The 19,697-nt window shown below is 39.1% G+C and overlaps 1 protein-coding gene across 3 annotated transcripts in view; it reads right to left on the minus strand.

Moving 5' to 3' along the window:
- kank4 (KN motif and ankyrin repeat domains 4) overlaps positions 1–19,697 on the minus strand; it is a 130,111-nt gene that overhangs the window by 7,754 nt on the left and 102,660 nt on the right. For all 3 annotated transcript variants that reach the window (XM_074667997.1, XM_074668000.1, XM_074667999.1), the window contains 6 exons: positions 15,100–15,193; positions 9,382–9,666; positions 5,274–5,358; positions 4,840–5,059; positions 3,102–3,244; positions 2,438–2,638 (listed from right to left, as the gene is read on the minus strand). In XM_074667997.1, the coding sequence (XP_074524098.1) occupies positions 2,438–2,638; positions 3,102–3,244; positions 4,840–5,059; positions 5,274–5,358; positions 9,382–9,666; positions 15,100–15,193 (1,028 nt within the window). The remainder of the gene's footprint in view (positions 1–2,437; positions 2,639–3,101; positions 3,245–4,839; positions 5,060–5,273; positions 5,359–9,381; positions 9,667–15,099; positions 15,194–19,697) is intronic.

The following is a 19,697-nucleotide window of genomic DNA, read 5'->3' on the forward strand; positions in this document are numbered from 1 at the left end:
GAGTTTTGTGTTGTGTCTCTCCATGTTTTCCTCACTGTATATTTTCCATCCATGGTTATTTTTTGCCAGTCACCTCTGAAACTCCCCTGTGGGAGAGGAGCTGGCCCAGGCAGCTGCAGTGTTGCAACAGTCATTACATCATTGTTTCTGAGAGGTATGTGCAGTGGCAGGGTGAGGCAGCGGTCCTGATAGGGCAATTCTTTGACTAGTCACCTCAGACTGCAGAGGAGAATGAACAATCTAGAGAAATCAATAATGTACTAGGTTGGAAAATCAATCTCCTGTGTGTGGGCAAGGCAGCGACGACTGGCTGGTTCTAACCTCTGAGGACGTCTGGAGTTGACTGCAGGTGGGACCAAGTATGTGGTAAATAAATCTACAGAGTCGACATGGATGGGTTACATGAGAGGGAGTTGCTTTCTGACTTCTTTGACTTTATACTTTTTTTTATTAACACTTCTTTTCAGCTCATCATGTTACCTGAGCTTTTAGAAGTAGTTACCATATTTAGACAGCAATCTGGAGGGAACAAGCACCCTTTGGGAATGTTTACCCATAAGACTGCATGCTTAAACATCAGTACACTCACACTGTCGATGCAGACAAAAAGAAAAGATCTTTACATTGAAGAAACAGTAAAATGTCTCTAGAAACTCTTTTCTTATCTTGATATGTTGACATATAGACACGATACTTCAGCGCTTTTCTACAAGCATCACCAGCTTTATCACAGATTTAACCAGAAATAGGACATAAATTTACAAGATAACACAATTTAACTATATTACAAAACCCCAACTTAAAAAACAGGGTCGTTTTTCATTTGAATCATGATCAAACTTCTTCTAACAACCTGTGAAAAGTCCTTGTGCAGGATATTCGACAGAATTCAGGTTGAAGACTAAGTTTAGGTAGGACTTTTTAAAATTTATTTTACGTTAATTGGGGCATTTTCATCTTTGCTGATGTGGCTGCATCTATGGTTGAAACTGGCTTTGGTTTAGAGTGGGGAGGCACAATATTAGATTTTTTGCCGATATCCAAAACGCTGATATTTTACAACTCATTCAGCTGATTACTGATACTGATACCAATATTTTTTCAAACCTATTTGCAGAGATAATCAACTTTTCCTGTACAGGAGGAAGCATACATTGTTATAATGCAAAAGTTTATCCCACATTTCTTTGTATTATTCATTTCTGGTGCAAAATAAAGAAAATACTTCTTAAAAACTGTGTACCTAACTTAAGTCAACAGGTGGGCTCCTTCTACACTGCACAATTTTATAAGCTACAAAAACTGTGTAAAAGAGAGGTGCGAATAATAACAAATACAAAACATATTAGCAGCAGCTTCAGTTCATGGCGCAAAGGTTGGCCATTTAATCAAGTGTGCCTCAGCACATTATTTCTCAGGTTTATATTATCTGTGAATATCAGCATGTTGGCTGATACCAATAACGTACCAATATTATTATGTATCCCTAGTTTTGAGTAGAGACTTATCTCTTAATTTTAGCAACACTGACATATTTTTAAAATTTCTATTGGTGCTGTCGGGGGATTAAAAAATAATCTGATTAATTACAGGATTTGAAATTAATTAATTCAATTAACCACATTTTAATCTCATATCTGCTTAAGTCCCCAAATTAAGAATTTGAATTCTCGGACATTACAAAATTGAAGTGCATGACTAATCAAATGAATACACGAAGATATTAAAATGTGTGTGTTCGCTGCCATTAACGTCTATTGAGGCAGGGTCTGGTGGAGCTTGTCAATCAAAATCATGCTCGTAAACTACTGTGGGTGAGAGTGGTGTGCTCTTTGGATGAGAGCTCAGCATGGATATGAGGAGAAGAGTGAGATGACAGAGGCATAGCGAGACGCTGCAAGTCAGAAAAGTTCAGGCAGCTCAGGCTCCAACTGAGCATGTGTCGCCGTAGTTCAGAGAGAAAGTGTGGCGCCAAAGTGAGAAAAGACGACAGAGATCATGGAGAGGATCAAAGAATGAAGCGCCTGCGATGAACGCAGTTAAAATAAAGGACATTTGTCTGTTTTTTTATCAAAAACAGGAAATGAAAGAGTCAACTCTTAGGTAGTTTTGTTGTTTACATAGTCAGAGAAAACAAGATTATTTGGGTCTTGAAAGATCGTTCAAGATGCGCTGAAATGACTGGCAGCCAATGAGTTAATCGCGTTAATTTTTGGATTTGTGTTAAGTTATGAAAAAAAAATCATTTTTTGGAACAGGAAGTACACTTTTATGCTTTGATATCAAACTCTTTACGTTTGAGATTGAATGGGTGTCAGATTTCCAGGTTTGAAAACTTCCCTCCTTGACTCTTGTACCCTCCAAACCATACCTGATGAGAGTAAAAACTTCTTCATTTCAAACACTCCAGCAGACACTTTACAGTAAACCCGTGTACCTTATCGGAGAGGCTGCTGTCACAGCATCCCGTCTCCAGCAGCAGACGAACGATGTGTGTGTGCCCGTGTTCGCTGGCACACATCAGGGCCGTGGAGCCCTCTCGGTCCTGAGCATTTACATCTGCGCCGCAGCTCAGGAGGAGCTTCACCATGGCAACGCGGCCATGGCTCACCGCGAGCATGAGCGCCGTCTGGCCCGCCTGGGGAGAAGGAGTGAGAAATAGAGAGAATTAGAATTTAACAGTGAGAGGGCAGGTGTGAGAGGGGAGGGATTAAGGAATAATTGGAGAGAGACGCAGGGCCAGGGATGAGGGAGGAAAGCTGATAAAAAAGAGAAGGAAAGGTGGAAACAGGTTCAGCCTCACAGTACTTCATTTTTTACAAGTTTCCGTAGAGATAGCTCAAACTGTGTTACTGGTTTTCCCTGAGTTCATTTACGACTGAATGATTTGTAACTTTACAAAATGTAGTTTGGCTTTTGGTTGTTGATGTAATGAAGCGTTGGATTTATATAACCCAGCCTGCATGGACCAACGGATGAATTAGTATTATAGAATCTGCACTCTAGCCCCACTCCTTCTACAAAAACTCTCATACATCATCTTAAAACATGAGAATTTCACTTTGGATCCACAAAGTTCAGCAGGATTTATTGCACCTCACCTGTCGGGAGCATGCGTTGATATCACCCAGTTTTAGCAGCTGCTGTGCCACCTCCAGGTCATCAGGAGTCTCAGCAGCCGTCAGAGCGGCGAGCATCACTGGAGTGTAGCCCGCCTTGTTCACATTGTCAGTTTCACAGAGACCTAAACACACAAGCAAGACGAAAAGCACACTTTCATCTCCTAATAACTACAGACTGTGTATAACTTTCTGTGTCTGCTTTGGTAACTCTGCTTCCTCTTCTGCTCAACTCTGGTGTGGAGTACCCCAGGGCTCAGTTTTAGGCCCTCTTCTTTCTCTATTTGTTACAGTCAGGTTCAATACTTGAAAAACATGGCGCTGCATTCCACTGTTATGCAGATGACAGTCAGATTTATGCGCCACTGAGTACCCCCTTGTGGATCTGGGTTCCTTGGCCCAGTATAACAAAAAGACCATCACAAAACTAGGGGTGAACATGGAGCCTGACCCAAAGCTTGACAGTCAAATTAAAGCTGTCTTAATACTGGATGCAGTAATGGATAAAAGAAAAGCCAAGTTACTACATATAAAATAAAATTAATAAAACAATAATAATAATAATAATAATAATAATAATAATAATAATAATAATAATAATAATAATAATAATAATAATAATAATAATAATACATAGATAAAAAATAAATTAATAAAATAAATATGTAAATGAAAAAATAAAAAATAAAAAACTGAGCTTGTTTGAAGATCTATGGCCTCCAGTCATTACTTAGCTCACAATATAAGTTGGATAAGAATGTTTTTTACACAGACTAAATTTATTTGAGAGGAATTACTATGTTGTCCTTTCCTTTAGTTTTTCTTTGGTATTGATTTAGTGTTTACAGAAATATATGTTGAGAGGTATTTGAAAAAATTACAGCCACTTTTGTGTTTGCAGACAGATTTATTTGTTGCTGGCTTTGAAAGAGATATTCTGCTATTATTTATTAAATTATTTTCTGTCCTCAACTCCTTTGTTGGGTTCTTCTCTTTATGTGGTTGTGGATGTTGTCATGAGTTTTGATTAAAAAAAAATGTACATTTGCGGAGCTGTAAATAATTCCTTGTTAAGTTGTGACTATGATTTATTAACTGAGATATGTGAATATATAAGAGAGAAGTTGAATAAAATTCTGCAAAAAAAATGAAGGCTGTCTTTAAATCAAGCTTTTTCCATTTGAGGCAGCTGGCCAAAATATAGCCAATTCTTTCAAGGCAGCACTTCGAGATGGTAATCCACGCCTTTGTTACCACTCGGCTGGATTACTGTAATGCTTTGTATGTGGGGGTTAGTGGGTCCTCCATCGCTGTCTCTAGATGGTTCAGAATGCTGCTGCATGTCTATTAATTGGCACACACAAATATGACCATATCTCCCCAGTTTCAGCCTCACTCCACTGGCTGTCCATACATGGTAGGGTTAATTTTAAAATCCTTTAATTACCTCCACCAAGGAGGTTTTGTTTATGGGAGAGTTTGTCTGTTTGTCTGTGACCAACATAACTCAAAAAGTAACAAATATTGATGAAATTTTCAGGAAATGTTCAAAATGGGATAAGAGAGAAGTGATTAAATTTTGGAGGTGATCCAGATCACCGTCTGGATCCAGGATTTTTTTAAGGATTCTTTATCATTGTGAGACAGGGCCGTTTTCACTACATGTGTGTATAACTAGTTCACTCTTTGATTCAGGTTTGTGTGAGTGTCTGCGTCTCACCTGTATCGAGCAGCAGTTTGACCACAGGGAAGTTTGAGTGCGACACGCTATAGTGGAGAGCCATGTTCCCGTTCCCGTCCGTCAGGTTAACAACATATGGCAGGAGAGTGGGAGTGGTCAAGCCCACTTGACGTAGGTATAATCTGACCGTATCCGCCTGTGAGTCTTTTTGGCTGGAGACCTTGAACCACTCCTGGTAGAGCACCACCAAAACCTGACGCTGAAGGAGGGGGGAGGAGAGAAAGGGTATGGATGAAGGAGGCAGACTTTTTATTGCCCCCTTAGCTTTATTTTTAGTCTGTTTAGCCTGAGGAATGATGCTGTAAAACATGCTTCTGTGCTTATACAATGAGAGGGCACAGCCACTTTCTCAAAACAAAACTATATTATATTATAGTTTGGAAAATGTGCAACGAGACAGGGCTGGTTCTTACCATCTCTTTATCTGGGGATGAAACCTCCTCCATGCGGTCTTTAACATATACGCAGGCATCTAGAAAACCTTTGTCAACTTTTTCCCTAGAAAGAAAGACCACGAGACTCAGTTTGTGACAACTTAGTTTCACAAATACACTGTAAAAAAAATTTTGTTGATTCAACTTAACTCACTCAAGCCATCTTGTTGCTTTGACTGGGTTAAGTTAAATCAACATAAAGAGTCAGATAATTTGAACTAGAAAAAAAAGGTCCTGAGAACTACAAAACATGTTGGTTGAACTTAAGTCATCAAGTTTTTACAGCAAAGTAATTTGTTGTGATGGTGTTTTATCACCGGGTATGAGGAGGGAACACAGTGGGTATAAGACCCTGCTGTTACGTAACATGTTGCACAGAGGGCACTGCAAATGCACTGTAAAATTCATTGAGTACATGGGGCCATGCCCTGTGAAGAACAGATATCTAGTCCGTGCAGTGGAGCACAGATATCTAGTCCGTGCAATGAAGCACAGATATCTAGTCCGTGCAATGGAGCACAGATATCTAATCCGTGCAATGGAGCACAGATATCTAATCCGTGCAGTGGAGCACAGATATCCAGTCCGTGCAGTGGAGCACAGCTATCCAGTCCATGCAGTGGAGCACAGACAGCCCCCTGCAGTGTAACATATCAATGTACAGCGGGGTCTTATATCCACTGTGTTTCCTCAAACGCCATCACAACCAAAAAATTTGATTCATGTGGACATAGACTTCTAGGTTGAAACATATTTTGTGGTTGAGATGATCCCAATTTATAATTATGTGTTATCACAACAACTTCAGTAATCTTTTTTCATACTGACTTAAAACAAATTTTTAGAACAACAAATGTGCAAAATCACTTTTTACAGTGTATAACATCAGAGTGTAACCCAGAGTGCTCCACATCTGCTCTTCCTTTTGTTTTCTTTACTGCTTTCTTCAGGTTTAACAAGGAAATACCATCAAGTCTGCACAGCATATGGCAGGGAGACGGCTACTTTGGTCCCTGTCTGAATTCTGTCTGGGATAAAAACAAAAGATAAAAAATGCCTGGCAGTCCCTGAAGAGTAAACACGCATCCGTCAGCAGTCTGACACATTGATTGCACACGCAGACCTCGGTGGTAACAGTTTACACTGATTCACTGCACAGTAATATTCACCGATTGCTCATACTGCTCGTCTATCACGCATCGTGTTACTGCAGCCCTCGAGCAGCGCTAAGCCTGAGTGGGTCCCACTGTCCTCCAACCATGCACAAGTACACACATGCAATCACAAAAGGGTGATCAGGCAGGTGCTGAGTGCTGAGTTAATTTAAGCCCTGCTTCCTATCAGGGGCCCCATGCACAGTGTGGCCCCAGGGCTCTGTCCACAGAGACGTGATCAGTCAGTTACACTGATGAAGCTCCGACACCTGTTTGCTCTTCTTCCCAGACTTCAACACTTTAGGGATTTAAGCGCTTCTGCCTGTGTGTCTGAGACCTCTATTAGATTAAGAGCAGCTTAAAGTGAAGTGTGTGTGAGCAAAGTGTGTGTAGCTAACTGTACATTAAAGTGTATGTTAATGCACATGTGTATTTAGTGTGTGGGTATGAAGCAGAGTTTTAAAGTGTGTGACACTCTGAGTCTGAGGAAGGTAACAAGAGGTAGGAAAGGTTGTACAGAGTGTAAGAAGGGAGTGTGATTTAATTGGATTTCTATGTGTGTGTGTGAGGGCACTGTGTATCAAAATGTCACTCTGCACCTGTCAGAAAAAGTATTCAGGCTCAAGCTGGACATAAAACAAAGCCTTCAATTGTGCTTCACAGTGCAAGACTAATACCTTTTTTTCTAACATGTTTTTTCTCAACTTCCTCTTGCAGAGATTGTGATGAGTAAATGTTTGCAGTTAGGATAAGTTTGCTAAGTGTGTGTTTCTGAAAAATTCAGAGGACCAAAACTTTTTTTTATCAGACCATTCTGAAAGACAACAGTCAGCAGTTTGTCCAGACCAATCATTTATTTATCAGCTCTTTTTCTGGCATAAGTTGACGTTTTGTACACAGCAGACATTATGCAGCAGATAGCTGCCCATCATTTTTTATTTGGCAGCCTTTTCCTCTGCTTTTACACTCAGGGTTGGCAGCTAAAATGCATCCTATATGTATAAATGTATCCTCTGCATTAAGGTATTTCCATCCATCCATTTTCTACCACTTATCCTGTTCAGGGTCGTGGTTGACATCGACAGTCGTGGCTGGAGCCTATCAGCTGTCTGTGGGTGAGAGGCGGAGTACACCCTGGACTAAATAGACTGCTACCCCTGGTGACTGGCTGCAGTATAGGTCAAAAACTCTGTCTCCATATTCATTGTAGATCGGCTGTGATCAAACTTAAAGGGACTGTAAAGAGCTTTATTTGAAAGTGATCTTGAAAAAGTCTCCTTTCTAGATATATACCTGATCATAATCCACACTTTAAAATGAGATTATCAGCGCCAATTATTTGAAAATGCTACTACTTAGCTTCTTCCCAATCGGGTTGATTTAGATTGACTTGGCACGCCTAAGTCTCCATGACAACACCACGCCTACTGACGAAGTTTGGTAGAGAGAAGAGAGATTTGTGTTTTTCTCTGCTGAAAACAATTTCTGTGATTAATTTTGTAGTGATGGTGGACACAGGAGCCCAACAGTCAGACAGAACAAGGACAGAAGAGTAGAAGAAAGATAAACAGGAGAGAGATACAGCCCGAGCTAAAGGCTAAAAGAGCTAATCTGTTTGTGCTAATGTTAATTCCAACCCACAGTCAGCAGTTATTCTGCAGTGGTCTGTTCAAACTTGAGAGTCTATCAATAAAATGAAGAGTGAGGTTATGTTAGCTCTGCTTGGTAGATGACTGGCAGGACATAACCAGGATTTACTGACATTACACATTACAGACACGTCTCACAGCACAGCTATCAGTAGAACTACATATGGACGGCTACTGACGTACCATACAAAGTTAAATTTGCTTGTTGTCAAGTTTCAAAAAACAGTGCTACGTAACTGTACTGATAAAAACCTTACTTCATCGCGCTGTACCTGGTGAAAAGTTGTCTCAAACAAAGGAAATTTGTTGCAGAACAAACACATGCCTGGTTAAAAGTCAATCTTTCCAACAGTGTACATGACACTCAGACTTAAAAGGTGGCGAGGCAGTCCAATTAAAACACATCCTCTTCATAGCATCTTTTAAAGAAATTAAAACATGTGGTAGAAATGTATCTCAAATCTATTTGCTGTGGTCATATAAAGATATTATTGGGCTTTATTGTGTTGAAGTCCTCCTTTTTTCTGAAAGGTTTTTTTTCATTAGTTATTGGATGTTAAAAACTGAGTTTTACGCCATGTTTCATGATGATTGACAGCTGCCGTTCTTGCACAGTTTTTTTTGTGAATAGTAAAATACGCCGGGAGGGAGAGCCAAGAAGAGATTTTGAAAGGAAAAAAAATTCACCCTTTGGGAGGAAGATGGAGTACCAGGAGGGAACCCAGGAGGGAACCCAGGCCTGCACGGGGAGAACATGCAAGCTCCACACCGAAAAGATCACCTTGCCTGAACTGGGATTTGTACTGGTAACCTCCTTGCTGTGAAGCAACAGCGCCAACCAGTGTACCACATTGCAATCAGTGAAAGGCATTTCTTCCTAGCTAATGGATGGATGTTAGCTGGGAGGAGGTTGTTTGTTGGCATATGATGCTTTCTGTTGCTAGTTTGACATAAAATGTGGTTTAATGTTATTTTAAGATTTTTAGATTAAACTAAGTTGTTGATCAGTCACAAAGAGGTGTGTTGATAAAGTTGTTACATAACCAGTTTATAAGTAAAAACAACACCATCAGCATTTAATCACTTCACAGCTAACACTGAACACTAACACTAACACCTGGATCAGTGCCCTCAACATCATGGTACAACATTATAAAATGTAATGTTTGTAGTTTCATCATGTCGGTTTAACATGGGGGTAAAACAGAAGGCATAAGGACAGGGTGATGATGTACAGTCCCTCATTTCACACAAAAACAAATGAAGCTTCGCTGCTGGTCTCACCTCTCAGCTGGATCATCAAGGAGCTCCTGGCTGCCATCTGGATCAAGCAGACCTCTTTCTTCCTCCTTCAAAGCAGCAGCAGCAGCAGCAGCAGCAGCACCTTCTCCCTCCGCTGGGGCCTCTGCTCCCGTCTGCTGGGTCGCTGCTTCCTCCTCAGGCTTCTCTACCTTCTCCGTTTCCTGCTCCTCTTTCTCGACCTCTGGCTCTGAGCTGTCTTCCTCCTCCTCCACCTCCACCTTTGACTTCTCATCTCCACTGGACTCTTCGCTGGATGTTGTCTCATAGCTTGGGGGATTCAAACAAAGGAAATCAAGTTAAACCATGGTTATCCACATAGGAGCATGAAAAACTTGAGTGAATCACAGTGATATAACACTTCTGACAGGGTCACATGAGAGATGAAAATTTCAATTTCAATTTACTTAGGACAGCCCCTTAAGATGTAGCATCTTGTTTTTAAGGGGGTCCCCACACAAAACATACAGTTCAACACAACAATTACAATACACAACATAAGTTAAAATCATTCAAGACAGACTATAAATTGCTCTTCTTGACTTACACCACCACATACCCCCATCCCAGCACAAGCACTCAAGCATGATCATTATGAAGAAATAAGTAAACACAAAAAACAGAATAATGAGGTTATCAGGACATTTCACCACCAGAGAGAATTAACTTGGTATTCCAACAATAGAAACATATATCAATAAATATACTCATAGAACACTAAATCCATAGATAAAACCCCCAAAATCAAAGGATATCAAACAAGATGGTGAGGGAAAAAAATGAATAAAATAAAATAAATTAAAATAAAACAAAACAAAACAAAACAAAACAAAATAAAAAAAATAAAAATAAAATAAAACAAAAATAAAATAGATTAAAATGAAATAAGATAAATTAAATCAAATTAAGACAAAATAAAACAAAAATAAAATAAAACAAAATGAAATAAAATAAAATAAAATAAATTAAAATAAAATAAGATAAATTAAATCAAAATAAAATAAAACAAAAATAAAATAAAACAAAAATAAAATAAAACAAAATGAAATAAAATGAAATAAAATGAACTAAAATAAATTAAAATAAAATAAGATGAATTAAATAAAATAAAATAAGATAAATTAAATCAAAATAAAATAAAATAAAACAAAAATAAAATAAAATGAAATAAAATGAAACAAAATAAAATGAAATTAAATGAAATAAAACAAAACAAAAATTAAAATAAAAATCAAATGATTTGATTGGGGAGAAAAAGAGAACTGAAGACTTTTTTTTTTATTAAGGAGGAGTTTTTTTATTCTTTTTTTTTTTTGCATCTAATGAGTCATGCCTGTGGCGTTGCATGGTAATTATGCAAGACCTTTTTTAGACTGGAACATTAAACTCACATTTCTTAAGCAAACAGAAATTAGGCATACAGAAAAATCCACATCACATCACAGAAATGCAGTAAAATCAACACAGGTCAAGGCTACACCAGCACTAACAGGTCATTCCCTTCTGCTGTGAAGCATGACATAAAAAGATGCTTGTCTGACACAACCTTGGCCCATATATCCAAAACATCCTTCACACAGTTAAACATACACATAAAAATCCATAGGTATGTTTACACACTCCCATATGAAGCCTTGGACAAGAGCCAACCCTGTTCAGCGAGGAAAGGCTGATGATATATTTAGACCTGTGCAGGCTCCTGGTCGAGTGTGTGTGAGTGTGTGTGGGTGCTCAGTGGGGTGTATAATGAAGGAACCTCTGTGAGACCTGTGATCAGATAAGGCTTATATTGAATGCCACTGATTCATGCTTTTTTAGACACACACACACACACACACATTGGGACACCACAAGATGTGTTCAGGGGCCACAGCATTCCCTGGATTCCAGAGGAGCTCAAGGGAGAGCCAAGATAGGTCCGAGCATCCACAGAGAAGAGGAACAAACAGTAACCCACTTCCAGTGTGGGCAGAAGTCTCAAGATAGTCAGAGAAAATCTTTTTGTCTTACATGTTTGTCGGACAAATAAGATCTGCACAACTATACTCTGAGCTGTTTTTCCTTTAAGGGTCAAAAACAAATGGAATGGAAGAGAATTTCATTTGTGTATCCTTCTGAAACAGGGAGGAAGGGTTAGACCTCACCAAGGCTAAGACAAAACATAGGAAAGTTAAGAGGTCATAAACTGTGACACTCATAAAAGTAAAAACAGGAAAATGCTTCCAGTAGCAGGCATTTCCTTCTTATCTCAGGGGTAATTCCATCAAATATTTTAGCGATGACTTTCTTAAACAAGCTGCTGGGAGTACTGGATGTATTGCATGGATTATTCATCATCATTCTAAGCGTACACACACCACTAAATGTTTTTTATTGACTGATAAGCGGTAAAGGTTTGAACATTCGACTAAAACGTCATACTCTATTAATATGCATTTAGTAATCTTTGGATTTCACACATAACGAGACTGAGAAGGCATTAAAAGATTAAAGATTGCTTTGATAGTGGATTGCTGTCATGTCTTATACGCTCATCTAGGGTAATTAGAGTGTAATAGAGAATATGTGGGAAGCTCTGTGGCTGTGTATATCTTTATTCGTCTAAAAGTGACAACATTTTCATCGGTGTGAACTCAGAAACAGTGTGAGGATAAGAGTCTAAATGCATCCACGTCTTGTTTCAGAACAAAGTCTGGTCTAGACAATTGGTTTCTATTGGTTTGTGCATCCCATGTTAGCGTATATCTTCTTTCTTGTTTTTATTTATTATGCACAAATATGACTGTGTAGACAGTTTAAAGCACTGTAGTCAAAGGTATACTGCTCATATATGGATGATAACATGAACCACACAGAGGCGTACCTTACTGGGTGATTTCATGTCATTACATATCATATATCATGTATCACTTCCATACTAACAGCCATTGGCTGCCAGACCTGTCAGTCACATGAACGCCTTCGATTGGACAAACCCAAGATCATCATATCTTCAAAACTGCTGAATTAGAAAAGAAATGTACCCAAACATACAGCCAGGTTAAAAAAACAGCTTGGATCTGAATCAGTAATTTCAACATCAGCTCAAACTTAAAAAAAAAGTCTGTTTTTTGGATTGGTGTGTATGTGGTTTCCAGTCTTTCTGCAGCCAGCCTAAAATGGACTGTTAATGACCTGCAACTTTTTCACTTCTGCACACGCTTTAATTTTTTTAAACCGCATGTTGCCCCTTGGTCCTGATATATCATACCCTGTGTCATGCCTTGATACTTCATATTTTACCTATAGACTGTTAAATTAATGACTTCCTGTACTTTCAAAGCCAGCCTCAAGCAGACACTCGACAAACAGCAAATTTTAGCACCAGAGGTTGCTGCTTGGTATGAATATGACTGGGGAGACAACTAAATGTTTGAGGCACTGTAGTCAAAGATATACTGCTCATATAGGGATTATGACATGAACCACAGAAGCTTATGGTATTGTGCGATGTCATGTCATTGCATAACATATCCCATTGTGTCATGTCTTGATACTTCACATCCTGGTATATCATATTGTTTGGTACCAAGTTCACAACCCTACAACTCTCCAGTTTCATTTAGCAGATGCTTTTATACAAAGTGATGCACAACACAAGCAAGAAATTAGATAGAATAAAAAAAACCTTTGATAGTGTGCCAAAGTGCTTCAAGTCATTTGGCTGCAGGTGCTGCTTTCAACTGCAAGAAGAGTTCCTTTTTTATTCATATTGTGCCATGACATGACATTTTTTTGGTGTCATATCATACCATATCCTTTCATGTTGGAATGTACTGTGTTGTGTTACATCATACTGATTCGTCATGTTATGTTATATTTAACAGAATCATAACAAATCATAGTGTATCAAACCCAAACAAATCCAAAGGTAACATGTCAAATCAAATCTATGGTGAGATAACATGTTGTTTTGTAAAAACCTGAATTGAATCAAAACATTTTGATTTGCATCATATTGTTTTGTAAACTATCATATCAAATAACATCTAATGGTATGGTACTGCATTGCATCATATCAAATCATATCCTATTATGTAAATAATACTGTTGAGCTTCCTCCATGCATTGCTCCCGACTGTTTCAACAAACATTTTGTTTCCTCTGGTTTATCGTTCGAATCTCATCACTCATTTTTAAAGTCGTCCTTCTCCCTATGTGGATTCTGCCAGTCAGGTTTTCCCAAATCATCCTTTAAGCTTTGGTGAAATTTTAACCTCTCAGGTACATAAAGCCCTCAAGGAGTCAGATACAACAAAATCAGCTGACCCAGACAAATTGGAGCCCTACTTTTGAAAAGCACCCATCACTGCTTGCTTTATTCTCATGTAGAGTGGTCTTCCACCAAAACATTGGTATTTCTTCTCTCTTAAAAGTGTATCTTAGGTCTGCTTCTCTCTTATCTACTCACCAATACTGCACAGAAAAATACAGGAACTCATGATCTTTGTTCTCAAGATCTTACATCACTGTCTGTTCAGAGGGTCAGGACTGAATTTGAAAAAAGTTTTCAAGTTTGCTGCTCCCTCTGGCTGGAACGACCTGCAGAAAGACTTGAAACTTTGTGGAGTTTGCTCATTGGATGCTGTTAAATGGATCTCAAAGGATTTGGAGGCAGACACATCGACCTGCAGATGTTTTGTCTGATGTACGATGTTGACACACTTGGAAAGAGATTTTTAATCTCAATGAGCCTCTTCCTGGTTAATTATAAATAAAAATAAATAAAAATTTTATCTCACTGACTTAAGTTCTATAAATATTGTATTTAATTGTATTGTAACAAGTTTTATTTTGGGAATTTTCTTATTCTTTGGATTATTGGTTTGAGCCAGAATTTTGGATTTAACATTATATAACTGTGACCAAAGGTTTGGGCCACAGAAAGAGTCAAGGGGACTTATCACAGTCATGATACACATGTATGTGGTTGTTTCTATGTATACACACTTCATCATACAATTGTAGCATCATACATTAACAGTCTGAAAAAGAGGCCCCTTTGTTCCTCCTAACACTGCCATCTGCTTACTTAAAATTCATTACCTCTTACACACAAATACACACATGCACACACACTTTCACAAACAGCTTTTAGCATTAGCAAACCCTGGCATGGGCACACTTCCACAAAGCACTGAGGTACCATCAATACTGGTGGAATATGCACACAAATCACATCCTGTGCAGCACATATTCATACACACACACACTTTCACACTCCCGGTGGCGGTGCCGAGGTCAGATTCAGGGCAGTGTGTCTTCCAGTCAGCCTTGATGACAAACAGCTTGAGGCAGATGTGTGAGACACAGCTGGACTGGGTTCACAGGCACGCTGTGGTCGGACTGATGAACAATGGAAAGGCTGTCTCACTCAGTTTGGTGTGAAATGACAAATGGTGATTACAGCATCATTAACAAACACACAGTTAAGATAATGAGACAACAACAATGGTGCAGCCTGTAAACAAGGAGCATCATAAATTATTTCGCTTGTTTTGACCAGCTTTCTTGACACACTCATTTGGATTTAAGAGTAGAATGATTGGTGCTGCTGTTGTGTAGCTCTGAGGCAATGTTCATTAATGAAAGAACACAAAGACGAAAACATACAACGAAATGAGTCACATCAAGATTGGATACTGATTTAAGAGAGGATCTTACCCTCCATTTACTCCAACAAACTTCAAGTTTTTCTTGGCTCCCTTGTTCCCCTGCTTGTCAGCAACACCATTTTTCTTCATAATAGATTTGAGACCTGGATAAGAGGTGGAGAAGGAGGAAGGAGAGTAGAAAATGAAAACAGGGAGGGGAAGAGTTTTCATCAAACTTTTGAGGAATTCAAGAGAGTACAGTTTGGGTTTTTCACTATTTTTGTATGATGTAAGGAAAACACACACATAAAACTTAGTTTTTGAAAAGCATTCCTATTATTTATAGATTTTATCCACATGTTTGTGAATACCCCATTGCTAAACCTTGATTTGGTATGTTAGCCGTCCCTATCTTGGTGTTCTGGGACCAACGCTGACCGCATTCTGACAACAGCCTGGATATGTATTGTTATATTTCTATTTTGGTTTTAACCACTTTCTGTGGCAGCAACTTATCATCTCAATTTGCACTTCTCTAAAATTATGGCTTGATCTATTGTCAATCCGCTGCTAAATGTGACCAGAAAACACAAAGTTAAAGACCATCTGCAGTGAAGAGAGAAGGAAATGAGGAATAGCAACACAAGTTTTGGCTAGTTTGAGAAATGTTTGCCAGAGTAGTCAACAAACAAGGAAAAAGGTAACTGTCTTTATTAGATTAAAAGAGTTGGAAATCTTTTTGAGTTTTCCTACTGCTGGCCATGAGAAAATTGCAAACTAGAGGCTACATCAACTTATGTCAATGCTAAGAAGTTGAGGCTCAGTACCTTCCTCCAGGAATAAATGCAGTATGTGGTACATTATCATTATTATTATCATCTGTGAAATCCTTTAGAAAATGGGAAATACCCTGTTTGTGAAACTCTTTGTGCGCAATAGTCTAACAGTGGAGTACATACCCCTCCCTTGTGTGCAATATTTTGTATAACCATCTTTCACATCTAAGGTACATATCATGCTTCACCTCACCCTGTACAGTGTCTTAATGCTCCTGTGATTTTTTTTTTTTTACATTCTTTATTTAAATTATTTATATTCTCTATTTAAAGGGGCTGTAAGGAGTTTAAAAATAATCTTGAAAATGTATCAGCGCCAATATTATTGGTTACAGGACTGGATTGATTTACGGCACGTCTAGGTCTCTTTGGCAACACCACGCCAGCTGATGAAGTCTAGTATTGAAAGGAGATCTGTGTTTTCTCTGCTAAAAATGATTTCTGTGATTAATTTTGTAGCGATGGTGGACACTAGAGCCTGACTGTCAGATAGAAAAAGAACAGAAAAGCAGAAGAAAGATGAACAGGAGAGAGGTAGAGCACAAGCTGGCTCAATGTAGTACAGGGCTGCCGATAGCACTACATTTAGCCAGCTACGACAATGTTTGTTGTCACGTTTCAAACCATAGCGCTACATAACTGTACAGATAAATCCCTTTCCTCGGCGAGTTGCATCCAGTAAAAAGTTGTCTTGAACAAAGAAAAAAAATTTTTTTGATCCAGTCTCTATTTGATCCCAAAACAAGCACACGCTTCACCAAAAGTAAATAAAACAGTGTGCAAAGACTCAGGGCCACAAGGTGGCGAGGGAGTGCAATTTAAACAGATCCTTCTCATAGCATCTTTAAATCTTTCAGACATCTTGACTCTGAGACAGCCCCACACAAGATTCCCCATGTACCAGGACTGTTGGTCCATGTACAAATGGCAAATAAAAACCTTGAATCCTTGAATTTCCTCTGTAGCCAAACTTGTTTTTTTACACATAGCATAAAAAATAATCCATGTACATAGGGAAAGACAATCAAAGCAACCCTGTCTACAGCATAAGTAAGTCAGAAATCTGCAGCCTGAGTCAAAGCAATAAATCAAACCAACACAGGGAGCTAGTGAGACCTGAGAGAGTAATGGTTTGCACATGTTGGCTGCATTCCCTTGCGCGAGTGTAAACAGTATCTGTCTGCTTGTTCTTGTGTCAGTGTATACATGCATGTGGACATTTTTAGCACAGTTGATATTGAGAAGCCTCTGGATGCAATTACAAGCAAGTGGAGCTCATCAAATATTTTGGAATCCCTGTGTTGGCAGAGAGCAGGGAGGCTTAGGGCTCCATCTGTATCCTCCGTACAAAGGCAACTATAAAACAAACACGCATGAATGGTACCATTCATTTCCTCAACAATGGTTTGATATTTCAGTCTGAAAACCTGAGTTTTGAAGCTCTCTCACTCCTCACAGGTGGAGGTAACAAGAAGTTCATGTAATGTGCGACAAAAACATTCATTTTCCACCAAAAACGTCTTAAGACATAAATAATTTTGCACCCAACAACCACAATCTTCAACTGGATTTTTCTACTGAAACAGTGACGACTGACTTGGCTCGAGGACCACCCAAAGAATTTTCAGAGCGATACACAACTCAGGATTAAAGGCCTTACTGACAATATACAACCTTGACATTGTCAGGCCTTCTTATGTATGTAACCGGCCCATAATTGATTCTGCATGGGCTTCTTTGCTGACTCCTCTTGGCTCTAAGCCCGATATTGCTGTCTTAGTTGTGCCTGACAGCAGACATGGTGCAGAGACTCTGTAATGTTTTATGCAAGGACATAAGGATGTGGCTTTGAGCCAAGAAACACGGGCTGGAAAAGATCCCTGTGGCCACCACCACCACCATGCTTTTAGATCCAGTATCTCTCAGGAGATCGCACCATGAAAGGGAAAATTCAAAACGTATTTGGCATGTGAGTACAGCCTCATGCTGTCTTCTGATAAATAAAACAGAGGTGTAATTTAATCTTCTCCCACCTTGTCAGAGAAACGCTGAGATTTCTCTCTCATCCTTAAATTCTCTGAAGCTCAAGTTGATCCTTTTATGAATGAATGAGAAAAAGTTCTCGAAAACAGCCCAAAACACTGAAGTAACCTGACGTTGAAGAAGCCAGGCTGTGAAACTCAAAGGTCAAGGATGTAAAATGCTGAAACTAGCCTGACAATCCTACACACCCCATCTTCACACTCCCACATGAAACGCTTGAAATCTCTCTGTATGTACAGTACTCCCCTCACTGAACTTGAAATGAACTCTTAAAATAAAATATGTGATAGTGGAGCAGATCTGTGTTTCAGCTCTTAGACTAGAAACAGAGCAGGGAGACATCAAGGAGGGATTGTCTGTTTGATGTCTGCTGGAGTGTGTGTATGTGTGTTAGGAAGGCTGTTTGCAGGTAAGAGTGTGTAGATGTGTGTCCCTGTGAATGTGCTTTTAGAAAAGAATAGAAAGCTTTACTGTCATTGCACAGAAGAATATAACTCATACTCATTTTCTATCAAGCTAATATCTGGCTCAAAAAGAGCTGTTTTTTGTATTGCTATGTAATTAATCTTGACGATTCTATGAGGAGGATCTGTTCTAACTGGACTGCCTTGCTGCCTAAATTACTTTCAGCAAGGTGTGTTTTTGTTTTGGAATTGAATGGAGATCAGATTGAAACAAATTTTCTTTGTTCAAGACAACTTTTTAATGGATACAACGTGCCGAGGTGAGGGATTTATCAGTACAGTTACGTAGCGCTACGGTTTGAAACGTGACATCAAGCTAACATCGTAGTAGCTGGCTATATGTAGCACTATCGGCAGCCCAGTGCTCTGATGTATCTGTAGGCTAACGTGACAACAAGTAAACTTGTCAGTTTGTAAGGAGTTTCGTAGCTGTTTATATTTAGTGCAGCTGGCAGCCCAGGGGCTTAAGACAGGGGCTTCCAAACTTTACAACCCCAAAACCCCCACAAACAGAATTTGCTTCTGGCTGGGGACCCCTTTTGGAAACCAACAAACTTCAGAATATGTAAATATGTAGTGTCTAACTTTTTTTTTTTTTAATAACTATTACATGTGTTAAGAATAGTAAATTATTAATATTAAGTAGGCTGTTGCAAAAGGGAGAAGGCATTTCAGGGCTCTGTCAGCCTAGGTGGGGTACTCCTTTCTTACATGAAGCCAGTAGTTAGACAAGGGAAGAGCCTCAAAGTTCAGTTCCATTTTTTTAGATGGCTTATTATCAGGCGCAAACCGCCAGGTCGACAGAGATCATGGCATCATCATGCCAAAGTTGCAGCTGTCACACGAGGTGCGGCTAGGTACAATCGGAAACATCTGAACCTGATGATTACGGCACTTAACATTTTGTATGTTCAACACAAATGTTTATGAAAAGAAAGAAAAAAAGAAAGAAAGAATAAACTATATATGAGTATAAATGATAAAAAAATAACGATACTTAGATTCCAATTATTTTCATTCTCTCCAATTTTCTGAGACCCCCATTGTGCTCTCTAGTGGCCCCCCAGGGAGCCGTGGCCTCCACTTTGAAAACCACTGCTCGAAGACAAGTCTGTAATGTGTAACGTTAGTGAATCCTGGTTATGTCCTGCCAGTCATCTACCAATCAGAGCTAACGTAACCTCACTCTTCATTTTATTGACAGACTCTCAAGTTTGAACAGACCACTGCAGAATAACTGCTGACTGTGGGTTGGAATGAACATTAGCGCAAACAGTTTAGCTCCTGTGTTAGCCTTTAGCTTGGGCTGTATCACTCTCCTCTTT

Source organism: Halichoeres trimaculatus, unplaced genomic scaffold (assembly GCF_033239565.1).
Source record: "Halichoeres trimaculatus isolate MK-OKI-2021-1 unplaced genomic scaffold, fHalTri1.1 fHalTri1_scaffold_4, whole genome shotgun sequence".
In the NCBI taxonomy this organism is placed as follows: Eukaryota; Metazoa; Chordata; class Actinopteri; order Labriformes; family Labridae; genus Halichoeres; species Halichoeres trimaculatus.